This window comes from Elaeis guineensis, chromosome 3 (assembly GCF_000442705.2).
Source record: "Elaeis guineensis isolate ETL-2024a chromosome 3, EG11, whole genome shotgun sequence".
Lineage (NCBI taxonomy): Eukaryota > Viridiplantae > Streptophyta > Magnoliopsida > Arecales > Arecaceae > Elaeis > Elaeis guineensis.
Window position 1 is genome coordinate 19,428,955 of NC_025995.2, and position 13,187 is coordinate 19,442,141.

The 13,187-nt window shown below is 37.4% G+C and overlaps 1 protein-coding gene across 1 annotated transcript; it reads right to left on the reverse strand.

The window, feature by feature from the left end:
• Positions 1-9,867: 9,867 nt before the first annotated feature.
• Positions 9,868-12,906, reverse strand: LOC105042178 (pathogenesis-related protein PR-4). Its single transcript, XM_010919296.4, has 2 exons — positions 12,617-12,906; positions 9,868-10,155 (listed from the first exon to the last, which is right to left on the reverse strand). The coding sequence occupies exons 1-2, from the start codon at positions 12,875-12,877 to the stop codon at positions 9,985-9,987; spliced, it is 432 nt and encodes a 143-aa protein (XP_010917598.1). The 5' UTR covers positions 12,878-12,906; the 3' UTR covers positions 9,868-9,984.
• Between the last annotated feature and the right edge of the window lie 281 nt (positions 12,907-13,187).

The following is a 13,187-nucleotide window of genomic DNA, read 5'->3' on the forward strand; positions in this document are numbered from 1 at the left end:
TGCATTTTAGCCTTAAAAAGTCTTTGGCAGACTTGATACTTGGCTGCGTGACTTTGTTCACCAAACAACTCTTGTAGGTGAGCCAATATTTGGTGGATAGTCATAATGTTCTCATGCTGGCGTTGCAAGTCATCAGACATGGCACCCAACATGTAGTACCTGGTTTTGTTATCGTCATCCATCCACTTTTTTAGAGATGCTTTCTGTTCAGCAGTCGGACGTGCTGGCATGGTAGGTGGGTCCTAGTCCAAGACATGAGTCAGTTTCTCAGAATCCAGAATAATTCTGTAGTTCCTCAATCAGTCCTTGAAATTGGATCCAATCAATCTGTGGGTGTCTAGTATTTTGGTCAGAGGGTTAGACGCAGACATGTTTTTTGTAGAGTCAAAAGTTTCTAGTTAGATTTTATAATCAGACTTAACCAATTTGTTTAGGAGTTTCATTTTTAAACAAATTAGGCTCCCACTATTTTCTCAGATCCCTACACTCCCTAGGTAGAGATGTGAAAATCTCCGTGATTAGTGATTTCTAGTGGGTGGTGCGGTCTCACCGACTGGCTCACCACCTCACCTAATAGTTATTGGTGATGGATTAACCGATGAGTGGACAACTCTTGTCCAACGATTCTCTAATCATGGTGCACCCAAAACTTGGTCTCTAATTCATGAAGCTCACCGTGCCCGGAATATTGCTCCAATCTTAGTTAAGTCAGACCCACCATTTGCACGAACTAGATTCCTGATTGGTTCCTCACCATATCTGAAATATTGAGCATAACCATCCTCTAATCCATAGCATCCAATGCCTAATGGACATGGTTGCATCTTTCCGTGCAACTGAGCCACTGTAACCAGCCGAGAATAATCAACCCCGGGAAGGGCCCGCACATCCACAATGGTGGAAGATCTTAGACTTAATATTTTTTAGGAAGATTTGATTTAGGTCTCATTAAACTTGACTTGACATAGTCATAACAATTATGACTAACCTAGTGGCATGGGTTAGCTCAATTGTTAGCCACCTCAAATAGAACTGGGTGACACATATGGTAGGTAAGTGAGACCGATGAAAGGGATATGCCATTAACTCGATAAGAATGCATTCAGTCGAGTAGCTCCAATTAAAAATAGTCGGTCGTATCTGCCAACTTACCTTAGACACCAAATTGTTGAACCAGAATCAATTGGGTTAGCCTACAATCCAGGCTCTAACCACTGAGCCAAATTAGGTCTTAACTTGATCGAGTCACATCTGAATGTGATTCGACCTTGACCTAGACTTAATCCTATTAGGCTGGTCAATTATTAGCATTCATGATCCCACTTAACCAACTTTTGATTCATTTGATCAACCGCTAGACCTAATTGAGCTACCCAAGTCCGAACCCAATTTTATGAAAATGACTTAGATTTGAAATTCTCAATTTTAGACCTAATTTGATTTCATAAGCTTAATTCATTAATCAAGTCTTGGGTTCATAAATAAAATATGTAAAATAAATCTAGAGTTCAGGATCTAGGGTTTTGTAGAAAAGTAAATTTGATTTCTGATTAAGGATGAACGCGCAGCACCCCGACATGCCATAAGAACACCCCATTGAATGGAGGAGAAGGTCTTAAACCCTACTTTGTTCTTATGACCGGACGGCCATGAGAACACCTTAATCAGAAATATTAATTTAACTACAAAACTAGTTAGATCTAAGTTACATATCACATATATAATTTCAGATCTAATTTATACATGCTTTGCATACATCTCATGTATTAAAATCTGATCTAATTAGCATACTTTCAGATCTGATACATCACATGCAACATCTGAAAAATAAGATTTAAATTGAACTATTCAATATGAAATCTATTCTAGACAGTTACTAGAATAATTCTACAACTAGTCTAGCATGCAAAGATCAATCTTATGTATTAATAAATTTTATTTTTTATTTTTGATCTGAATATAATATTTATAATATCAAAAAAATAAAAATAAATTAGATCTAATTTATATTTTAATCACATTAAAATATAAAACTATAAGACTATTCATAGATTAAACTACTCCTAGTCTAGTCATGCATCTCATACATGTTAGATCTACTTAGATTTAATTTTAAATTTTTTGATTTCAGATCCTATCACATCTGATGTGACATCTAAAATTCATCAATATCAGATAAATAAAAATAAAATTAATCTAAATTAGATCTGAAATAGAGCCATCAACCTGGCTCTGATACCAGTTGAAAGAAAAACTAGCTTTTTTCTGTAGGATCTTCCAGATCTAATGAGATCTGGGGTGAAATATTTAAAAAAAAAATTCTTATGATTATTTTAGATCTAAATCTATTATATTTAATTTTTATTATCTAATATTAAATCTAAAATTAAATCTAAAAATATGAGGAATAGAGAAATACCTCTAGGGTAACTTGATTACCCTGTAGATGATCGCAGCAATGCCTGAGGTTCTAATGTAGCCACGCAGTCGTCTGACCTCTACCGATATCCACTCAAGAAGGATCTGATCATCTTCTCCTCATGAATCTTTTCTCCAAAAATTAGATCTGGATCTGATCTGAAGTTCTTCAAAAGACCTCCTAAAGCTGGAGCAACGGCTTCTCGATAGATTGCTGCAGCCTCCTGATTAGGCCGCCACCATGCCTTGGATAAACACAGATGGATGCCCAACTTCTTGGGCGTGAAGAGGGGAGAGAGAGCACTAGAGGGGCATAGAGAGGTGGAGGGGTTTCAGGCTTTTGCTGGGTATGGGCAGCATCACTTAACCCTAGGCACAGACAGGGTTTAAATAGACCCTGCTGCGCCACGCAGTGCCACATCATTCGATCAATCAGAAAATTCTAATTAATTCTAAAAAATTTTGATTGGTGGAGTGATGTCATCTGATCACATCAGATAAAAATCCACTCAATCTCTCCAACTATTGGTGCCAACACTGGATAAGCCCAGTGAGGTTGGCGCCCAACAGTTCAAGTTGATCAAGGCATCAGAGTTCTCATCTCATGAGACTCTGATCCTTATCCAATTGGGGCGCAAGCCCAATCTGATTATGGCCCCACTTTGAGGTTGAATTTAGCAAGTATACACTCCACAAAAACTCTCCAATGACCTCTTGCCAAGTGGCCTTCAGTCCAAGGTCCATGGGTCAATATTTGACTATGTCCTAAAATAGAAAATGGCAGGTGACAGAAATTAGCAGGTGTTTGTCTTTATTCATCTCATGAATTAAGACAAGTCCTTTTTGAGCTAGACTGGCTCTAATCAGACTGAGAAAAACTTTCTTAAGTTTTCTGGATGAGTCAAATCATATTTGGCTCAGTCGAGATAGAAAAGATTATATGAGGAAAAAGTTAGGCTCAATCGTGTGCTAGCATAATTTTTTTGAACCTAATTGGATCTAATCCAAATCAATCGAACTGGACTAGCTCAATTGATGATATCCAGACCCTAACCCTTATTAGTGTGATCCAGTTAGGTTCATTTTTGTATGGTAATGAGATATATCGTGATCTCATCATCGACATCATCAAACTCCTTTCGATAGACCAGAACTCTTCTGATTCAGACAATTAGAATGATCGATCATCAAGATCATTCTAATTACTTTCAAAATCCACCAGTGATACCTAGCAGTATATGGTGGCAACCCATCAGAACTAAAGATGAATCTCTCAGTGCAGCTACCTGGTAATTGAGTTCTTCTATCATGAGTCTCGACTGAATTAGGGTTAAGGTGAACTCGTCAAACCAACATCAGTCATATGAATCAATCGATCGATCCGAGTTCGATATGAAACCCTAATGAAAATTTTTTTTCATTATTTCACTCTGTCATGGCCATGGACTTAAGGACTCGATCTTTCGATCATCATAGGACTACTCCTCTCATCTATCGAGATTGATAGATCCCATCTTGGTACGATTTGTTCCTATAATGAATATGCTACAGCCAATATACACCTTAAGATTTTGAATGGCTAGGAGATCAAGTTATGGTGTAATCAAACTATAACACACTCAAGGTGAACTGTCGATGCACCTCAGGTCAAAGAACTAGACACACAGCTGCAGCATCGAGCTAGTCATCGACAAGAGGGTAGACTTCCTTATGACTGCTCGAGGTGGTACGCTCAGTACTCTCGTTCTAATGAATATCTATACTCTCACTCCGGTGTCTCCATACCGTAGACTCAAGACATATCTACCTAAGAAAGCGATCGTACACCAACCTTCCAGATCGATCACCATCCTCGTGATGATCCTATGGTCAAGAGCTGTTTATGAGTTAGTTATGTAAATTCATGCCTTAAATTTTCAACTCTTGAAAATATGAATTAACATTCTACTAACTCAAAGGATGTATCACAGATATAATGTACACAATGTGATAGTAGAATAATTTTTTTATTCATTTATAGTCAAAATTATAAATTTACCTTTAGATTTGTACATAAATGTGTCAGCCAATCTGGCATCTAGAGCACACATCTAACAGGTGGTACCAGAGTTGGTGATTGAGATAAAAAATGAAGAAGACAAACACAATCAGATAGAGATCAACAGATTTGATGGAAAGAATAATTTTTTCTTATGGCAAGCAAGGGTGATGGATGTACTTATCCAATAAGGATTAATCAATGCTCTTTTGTGCAATGAGAACCGACTGCCATGGAGGTACAAGATTGAAGGTGGCTCCAAATGCAAGTGGTGAGTACAACCTATTGAAAATTATATCTTAAAATCAATCATCAGTCTGTTAATGGTTATGCTTATCATTGTAATTGTATATGAATTATTGAATTAATAAATATTATTTAATTTTTTCATCACTGTGTATATCTCATTTTAAACTCTATTAAATGATGAAGTCCTTAGGACTATTTGATTTGATGTAAGAGGATATATCATTTAGTACTTAAACCTTAAGTTCATGATCAAATGATATACTATTATTAGAATGATAGCTATATCAAGTATAGATCATTGTGTGTCATGTACGTTGGTTGTCTTCTTAACCAAAGAGTGTGGAGACACTGACGTAATATACAGGTGAGACGTAGAAGTACATCTCACTGAACGTGATCAATTACTGAGTACTCTGCTGTCAAGAGTAGCTCACGAAGGATATAGGTATAAGTGTCTCTCCGACCTGAGATCATCATGATGGCTTGCAAGCAACTCATTATACTTTGGTACTGGACTCTCTAAATTTTTAATTCAGTGATGAAAGATTTTTGAGCATAGTCAAGTACTTGCAAGTTGATGTTTGTGAAGTTGGTGTATGAGTTAAGATGAAATTGGCCTCTCCGAATAAGTAGGAGTTAATGTATCAGTGTGTTTCAATTCAGTAAAATCTTAGCCGGGGTAATCCATGTGATGTATTTTAAAATTGAAATACAATGTAGATAACCATATCAAGGTTGATAGTTAAACTCTAGGTCACTTTGAGCATTTGAGTCAAAGAGATGAATTATACAGTAACCATATGCTAATAGATTCTTGAATGATGCTTTACAATCTTTTGACCTATCGGATGTTGGGTATCATTGCAAGATGGTCACTTTGATTGGTATAGAAAGATTATTTCTATACTACCGCTTAGGTTCAAACCTATGGAGTCACACTCAAATAAAATTTTAACTGATCATATGACTGATCAACGATTAAGAATCATTCTAGAGTAAAACAGTCAGTTCGATTGATGATTAACCCTATGCAAAAGTTGCAATAAATCAATTTGCTAACTATTGGTGAATTATAGAAGGATTGATTAGTAATTAGATTGCTAATTAACTTAATTTGATTGAGCATTGAGGTTTAGATCAAATCTAATTGAATTCAATTCAATTTAATTTGATCCGATCAGGTTATGAGATGATCTAATCGCTAAGGGTGTTTGATTCATGATATGATCAAGACTTGAGCTTGATTAATTTTTGATTTGATTAAAATTTAATCAAAGCTATTTACTATCTAAGTAGATTAGATTTAGTGATCTAATTATGTCTAACCTAATTTGGTTGGGTTAAGAATTTAATTGAATGAGAAAATAATTCGAATTCAAATCTCTTGCACCTCCTTTATCTGTGCCCTCTTATTCTTCACGTGAAAAATATTTTTATGTGATTTTTTTATATCCAAAAGTCTTTTCCATGTTTTCATTTGAGTTATTTTGAATTAAAAATTGGTTGGTTTAAATTTGAGTTCAAATTGATTTGAATTTGAATGAAAACCTAGAGTCCAAATTAAGTTGGACTCTCCTTTTCATGCCACCATATTTCTCCATGCATAAATATTTTTGCATGAGATTTTTTGCACCATGCTGATGTTGGTCGACCTCTCTCTGAGTTCATAAGATAAAATAAAATTTATTCAAAATTTAATTTAATTTGATTTGAATTTGTGATAAGGATCAATCAATATTTGAATTTGAACCGAAACTACTTTTTTCTTATCCTTATCTTCCATGGGATGCCAACCTTAAAAGGGAATCAGTTTTGTGTGAAATTAGAAATGATTTTTAGTATGAGAAATCTGAAAGAGGGCATGTGAAAAGTTGAGAGTGAGTTGGGCTTCTGTGTGTGAGAAACAGAGGAAGTGTTCTTCCTTTCGGGTGTGAGTTATGGGTTCTAGGATTTCATCTTTAGTTTTTGTGAGAAAAAAATACAAGAGTAAGTCTTGTCCAATCTTCTACACCACCACCTTCTCATAAAACTTCACCTTCTAATCCAAAGAGTCTGGGAGATTTGAAGAAAGGAGCTTGGATCAGCCATCCAGAGCCTTCGACGCGAGCTAGCACTCCCACGAAGAAAAATTCGATCAGAGCTTCGAGTGGACGATCTATAGAGGTCGGACGACCTGTATAGCTACTCGGCATTAGCAAGAGCTTCGTACCATACCTATCAATAGCAGAGATCATCGACCAATGAAAAAATAATGAGTTCTGAACTCTACTGACATAATCTAAAAGTTAGATCAGATTCAGAGTATCGATGTGATCGATGCAGTTTTCTATTTATATCAGATTTTATATATAAATTTTTATGTCATAGATCCTTAATGATAGTTTAGATCTGATCTAAGTATATTTAGAAGATTAAAATATTTAATCTTTTATTATTTCGCTGTAAAATTTTAAAAATACATGCTTTGAACTATCCATTTTTTTTTTACGATCTATTTGTACCTAGCGGATGAGGTGATGATCCATATGCTTGGTGAGATTTTTTGATAATGCTATGGTCGAAGCTTGAGAAGTTGTACATAACAAAGTCTCTCACCAACACCCTCTTCCTTTAGAGACAGTTCTACCAGTTGCGGATGATTGAGGGACAAAGCATGCAGGAGTATCTCAGCTACTTTCAGAAGATCCTCACCAACCTCTTTAGCATTGGCGAGAAAGTTAAAGAGGAGACCAAGGCACTGGTCTTGCTAGCATCGCTCTCAACTTCGTATGAATCTTTGATGATTGCTCTTTTAGTGGGGAAGAGCACCATTAAGATGGATGAGGTTACCGTGGTGATTCTCTAGAATGAGGTTCTTAGGAGAGAGAACCCAGCTTCGAACTCAGGTGGCAGCTCAGCTTTAATGGTTTCTGGAGGAGCAGGAGGTGACAACAGAGCGACAGGAGATCGCGACGAGTGCAATCCAAGTCCAAGATGAGAGATCTGAGCAAGATCAGATGTTATTGATGTGATGAGTTGGGACATCTAGCCAGAGATTGTCCTTAACTCAAGATGGGATGAGGGCTACTATAGCGACGGCTAGTAGCGAGTCAGAAGGAGATACCCTAAAAATATTGATGAGATATCTGCTTCTTTTCAGTAGTGAATTTTAGATTTTACATGCACCTATCATATATGTTGCAGAGAAGAGTAGTTTGACTCCCTAAAAAGTAGTGAGTGTACTGTTTATCTGTCAGATGGATCAAACTATGTGATCAGAGTTATCAGAATAGTCAACTGGAGACAAATGATGGTGCAGTGAGGAGTTTGAGAGAGGTCTGATATATATCCAATTTCAGACAGAATCTTATCTCACTGAATAGACTGGATTCGAGAGGCTACAGGATGATAGCTGGTGGAGGAATTCTGAAGATTTGCCCGACGATCGGATTATTTTGGAGAGAAAAAAGAGGACGAGAGAATATTATTACCTGATGGAGAGCCTTATGCGAGGTAGAGCTTTAAAAGCTAAGAGGAGTCCAGAGTGAGGTGAAGCTCTAGATGGAGGTAGATCGGGCACTAAACAGGAGACTTAGAAAAACGAGAGACGACATCACAGGGTGAGATTTCTATTACCACAGAATAATACCCTGAGCAGTATTTGGTCAAAGTAATACACCCATGATGGAGGTGGGATTAAGCGACCTAGTTTGACTCCCATGTTGGCCTATCCATGAGACAACGGACATCTCCCAAGGCATGGGGGTGAGACAGATCACTGGCTCTCAAAGACAGGTAAAGGTCGAATATCGAGTCGAAATAGAGATTGTTGAGATTTAACATCTCAAGATTCGATCCATGTTGAGCCCATAGCAAGGTCTAGGATAACGAATAGAGTCCAACGAGTCTAAGAACAGCTCAAACAGATCCAGAAGGTGAAGACGCGCGAAAAAAACTCGAAACAGGTGGCATGGTGCACGAGCAGCGAAGGTCGGTGGCGGCGCACCCGAGCTCAACGGAGATGCATGCACACTGGCCCAGCACATCGACGGGCACAGTGCAAGCACACACACGGGCCGGCCCAACGTGCATGGGTGCTCAGGCCTGGTGCCCTATGCGGTCCACCGTGGATCATAGGGTGCTGGGCGGTTCATGGAGGCTGCGTGGATCGATCACGCGGTCCAATCATGGTCCAGAAGAGTTTTTGTGCGATCCGACGGTCCAAATCATATGCGGTAGCATCGGACAGCTGGAACTCAATCTGGATATGATCGGATGTGATCAGAGGCTGTAGTGCATGATCGGATGGCTCTAGTGCGAGCCGATCATGATCGGATGACTACGGATAATTCTAGAGTTGATTGGGACTCTATATTCCTACTATAACAGTATTTTTAAGATTCTATAGCCTATATAGTTCCAATTGACAAACTGTCAGTTGCGTTGGATAGCTGGTGACATTTAGAAAGTATAGAAAAGCTTCAAAAAAAATTTAGAGAGCTTTTATGAGAATTTTGAGTTTTTTATTAAGAGACTCTTATACAAGAGTTGAGTAGTGAGTTCTTCTTGTATTGGTTTTATTTTATTCTCTCATAGTGAAACTTGCATGTTCCGTAAGGTAGGCTTGAAGCCGATCTATATATTTATATTATGTTTCTTATTTTATTTCTTCTTTTTCCTACTGCACCATATGATATTGGATCTTGCACAACATTTGTTAGCTCACTCTTTTCTTTCTTGCCTTCTCACGGGATACAATGGAGTAGCTCAAATGGGGTAATGGGCTGAGCACTAGGGGATTATCATTTAGCTCATTATCCCTCGTGAGTAATTTATATCCAAAAGTTATCTAATTTTAGAGGAAAAGACTCTATTTAATTGAAATTTTCAAGATGCTTCACCATCCACTATTGTCTGTTTTGATGCATATTTATTTGTAATTTAGCGATTCAGGTAAATCATGCATATCTTTTTGAGCTAAACCTTATATATTATGTATGGCTTCCTGTCAGATGCTCGGCTTGTACCGTTAGGTCGGCGTGTAATCATGAACCTTGTTTGGTGGATTTCTAAATCACACTTTGCTCCCTAATAGCATACTACCATGCTAATGAGCTATGATGTTTTTATTAAAAGTAGACAAAATGACATCCTTATTGCATATTAATTAATTTTTGTGGATGTTCACATAAGATGATCCCATGATTTTTATTAAAAGTAGACAAAATGACATCCTTATTGCATATTAATTAATTTTTGTGGATGTTTACATAAGATGATCCCATGACATTGCTATATAACTAATCACCACAGTTTACAAACTCGTAGTTGACGATCAGATGGCCTTGAGCAATGCCTTGTCCATTTGTGTCTAGTTGCGAGAACACAGAATGGTCCAAATCAAGCCCTCCGTTCGAGCATTGGTCCACAATCCTCACAGTGACCTGTGCTCCAGTAGCGGTGTTTGTCACCTGCATGGTACCAAGAAACTACATTAGAACAAAATGTGGTTGTGCACGTATTTATTGGGTAGGTACTTCTGTTGTTCAAAAGAAGAAAAAGATACGGCATAAATTTTCCAGGTTCGTTTACTATACGCCAGACATCGGTTGTGTTAATAGGATTTTATTAGCCATCATGATGAGAGCACTCTTTCCGCCATCCTTTCCTTTCTTCTTTCTTTCCTTTCTTTATTTATTTCTTTTTTTTTTTTAGAAATAAGTCATCATGATCAAGATCAAGTATATTAACATTTGATCCCGGTCTTATTTAAAAACCTAAAATGGAGTTTATAATTTGTCGATTCTCTTTTCTCTTTTCGAACTTGGAATGAGCTAAAACCGCTTAAATGATTCACTGGAAAAGTTGGCTTTGAAATTGGTTTGCCAATTTTAGATTTGCACTAGCCTGGTCAGACCGATTCAGAGACTAGGATTTGCTGAGATTTAGCTAGCAAACAGAACTCTCATGGCGCATCATGTGTCTCACCTCTTAATATGGGTCCTCAGTATTTATATGTTGTCAGCATTCACATCATCCTCCTTATTTTCCTAATTTTTACACAAAATTTAACTAATAATAAAGTCTAGATTTGATCACACCTAATGCAAAGGGGGTGGCGAATTAAGGATGCACTCTCTTCCTTGAGCGCAAGGTTTTCTTTTGAGAACGTGGACAGATGAAAGGCTGACACAAATCAAGAGGGCCACGGAACGAAATTTATCTCTCAGGTCAGAGCAAGAGATTTTGCCGACTGGTTGGGCTTCAAGCTCAGACAAACGAGGACTAATGTTATACCATACACATTATGCAATGCTAGTAAAAGGCAGCTACATAAATTTTATACCATACACATCCAACTGCTACATCATGACGTGTGATACTCAGACAAACGAGGACTAATGTTGGGCACATGCAATGTCAGATGTCGTCTCATCTAGCTAATTTCTTGACTAATTATTTTCATAAATATATTCTTATTTTTATCATGCACTTCTCTTTTCTTAATTTATTTTTCAAAGAATAGAAAGCTTGATCAAGTGATGTGTTATTGCAGAAGAAATTTCAGCATGTGTTCTGTTGGATAGTTGAAGTCGACCTCTTAATCCTATTTAATTGAAAATTTTATATCTGACCCTAAATTTAATGGCCATTTTATGCTAATCCTTGTTCTGTGTCTAAGTGTGTAGGAAATACGGATCAAACTGTGTCAAAAATATAATTATAATTATGCAAAGGGACCAAATATAAAATACCAACTATCTAAAACCTAAATATAATTCAATCACAACCAAACAAGTTTATCAAAAAAAAAAAGGGTGAAACAGGGACTTGGTTTTTAACTTCAATTCTTTTTCCCACTTGAGAAACATGGTAGGATATGCAACCACCGTCAAACCTTGGACCTCTTCCACAAGAATGGGGCTGCCAACTCAGCCAAGCCAAGCTCAATGGCTAGGTAAACCATTCATGACATGCATTCATTATGTGTAGCTCCTAAAGACCATTATGGGGCAGCTTAGTCCTGTACATCCCAGGATTGTTAATGGCATGGCCAGCAATGATTTTATCTTCAAGCCAAGCTAAATAAGGCCTTCTCCCAATACAACAGACTACCAACTTGACCATTATTAACCATTTTAGTAGTCATACTGACTGCTTTATTAATCTAAATGGTAGTTTTCAAAATTTTAAAATTAAAATAATCACTAAAATAATGGCTATTGTAAGTCTACAATGATGTTATAACAGGAAAAATGAGCAATAGGTAAAAAATAATAGTATTATTTTTATTCAATTTTTATTAGATAAAAAATATTACTTTTAAACAATATAGAGTTTATCATTGGCTGAGCTTGAGTTTAAAAGATGTCAAATTTTAAATAGGCTGGACCTGAAGCCTAACTAAAAATGAAAATAGTTTAAGCCAGGTCTGACCCATGATCAACTATATTTTGAGCTATCATTTTGTACAGTAAAACTTTAAAATAAAAAGCTCTGAACTTTGAATAAAACAATATTATTTTATTCTAAAGAAAAAAAATACTAGTGAAAATAACCGGTTATTAGTTATATGATTATAGTCCCAAGAAATAATAAGAAATAATAGAATATAAAACCATGCTTCAAATAAAGAGACTCTACCGAGTTACTGGAATTTTCTACATCCTGGATAAATGAGCAAATGAGTGAACTCATGCTGTAAGAATTTCCCAAACCAAATAGAGTTTGAACATGGATCATAAATCAGATCCAGTTGTGCCGGAAACCAATCCAAGCCCAACCAGAGTATATTGGACTTTGCTAGCCGCAGCCCAATGGTGGTTGAATATAAATCCCAGCATGATCCTTATGAGAAGAAACATTTATCCAAATGAAAAGAAACAGAAATTGGACCAGGAAGAACATAGCTAGGTTTTGCTCCATTCTTACCAACAAACACTTTCCACAGGCAGCTTCGCCGGTAGGGCCGACCGGACCGCAGAAGGCGGTCCACCCATACTTTTGCCGCCATGAGAGTGGCATATTGGCATCCCATGTAGCACAGTATACACTAGCTGTATTTAGATCCCAATTGATCTGCGCTGCATTGTAATCGTTGTACGTCGCACGAACATTGGACGCCGACTGTGCGCTCGCCGCAACGGCGATGCACAGCAACAATGCCACTGAGAGACTCACCCTCTTCATCATCTTGCCACTGGTTTGGATGGAGAGGAGGAGCCTGGAGGCCTCAATTTATTGATGTTGTTAGGCAAGCTTTCTGACCGCTAATATGCCAATGAGGTTGGATAACGGAGACTTGCTAACTTGAAACGATGCCAAAAAACCGGTTGGGGCCTATGAACACACTCCCATATTTTGATGTTGTACCCCTTGTAGTGAGACAGAAAGAGACCCATGACCACAAAGCTGCAAAGACACCATCAAATAGAAGTGGAGTACAAGTATCAATTCTCTGGATATAGATGCTACGTCAAACATAGCAGCCAAAGTTTCAACG

What these genes read in the sequence shown, in the direction of transcription:
- LOC105042178 (XM_010919296.4), bottom strand. Translation starts at nt 12,877, where the DNA reads ATGATGAAGAGGGTGAGTCTCTCAGTGGCATTGTTGCTGTGCATCGCC. An exon ending in CCTGTGGAAAGTGTTTGTTG is followed by an intron (nt 10,156 to 12,616) that starts GTAAGAATGGAG and finishes GGTACCATGCAG; the next exon opens with GTGACAAACACCGCTACTGG.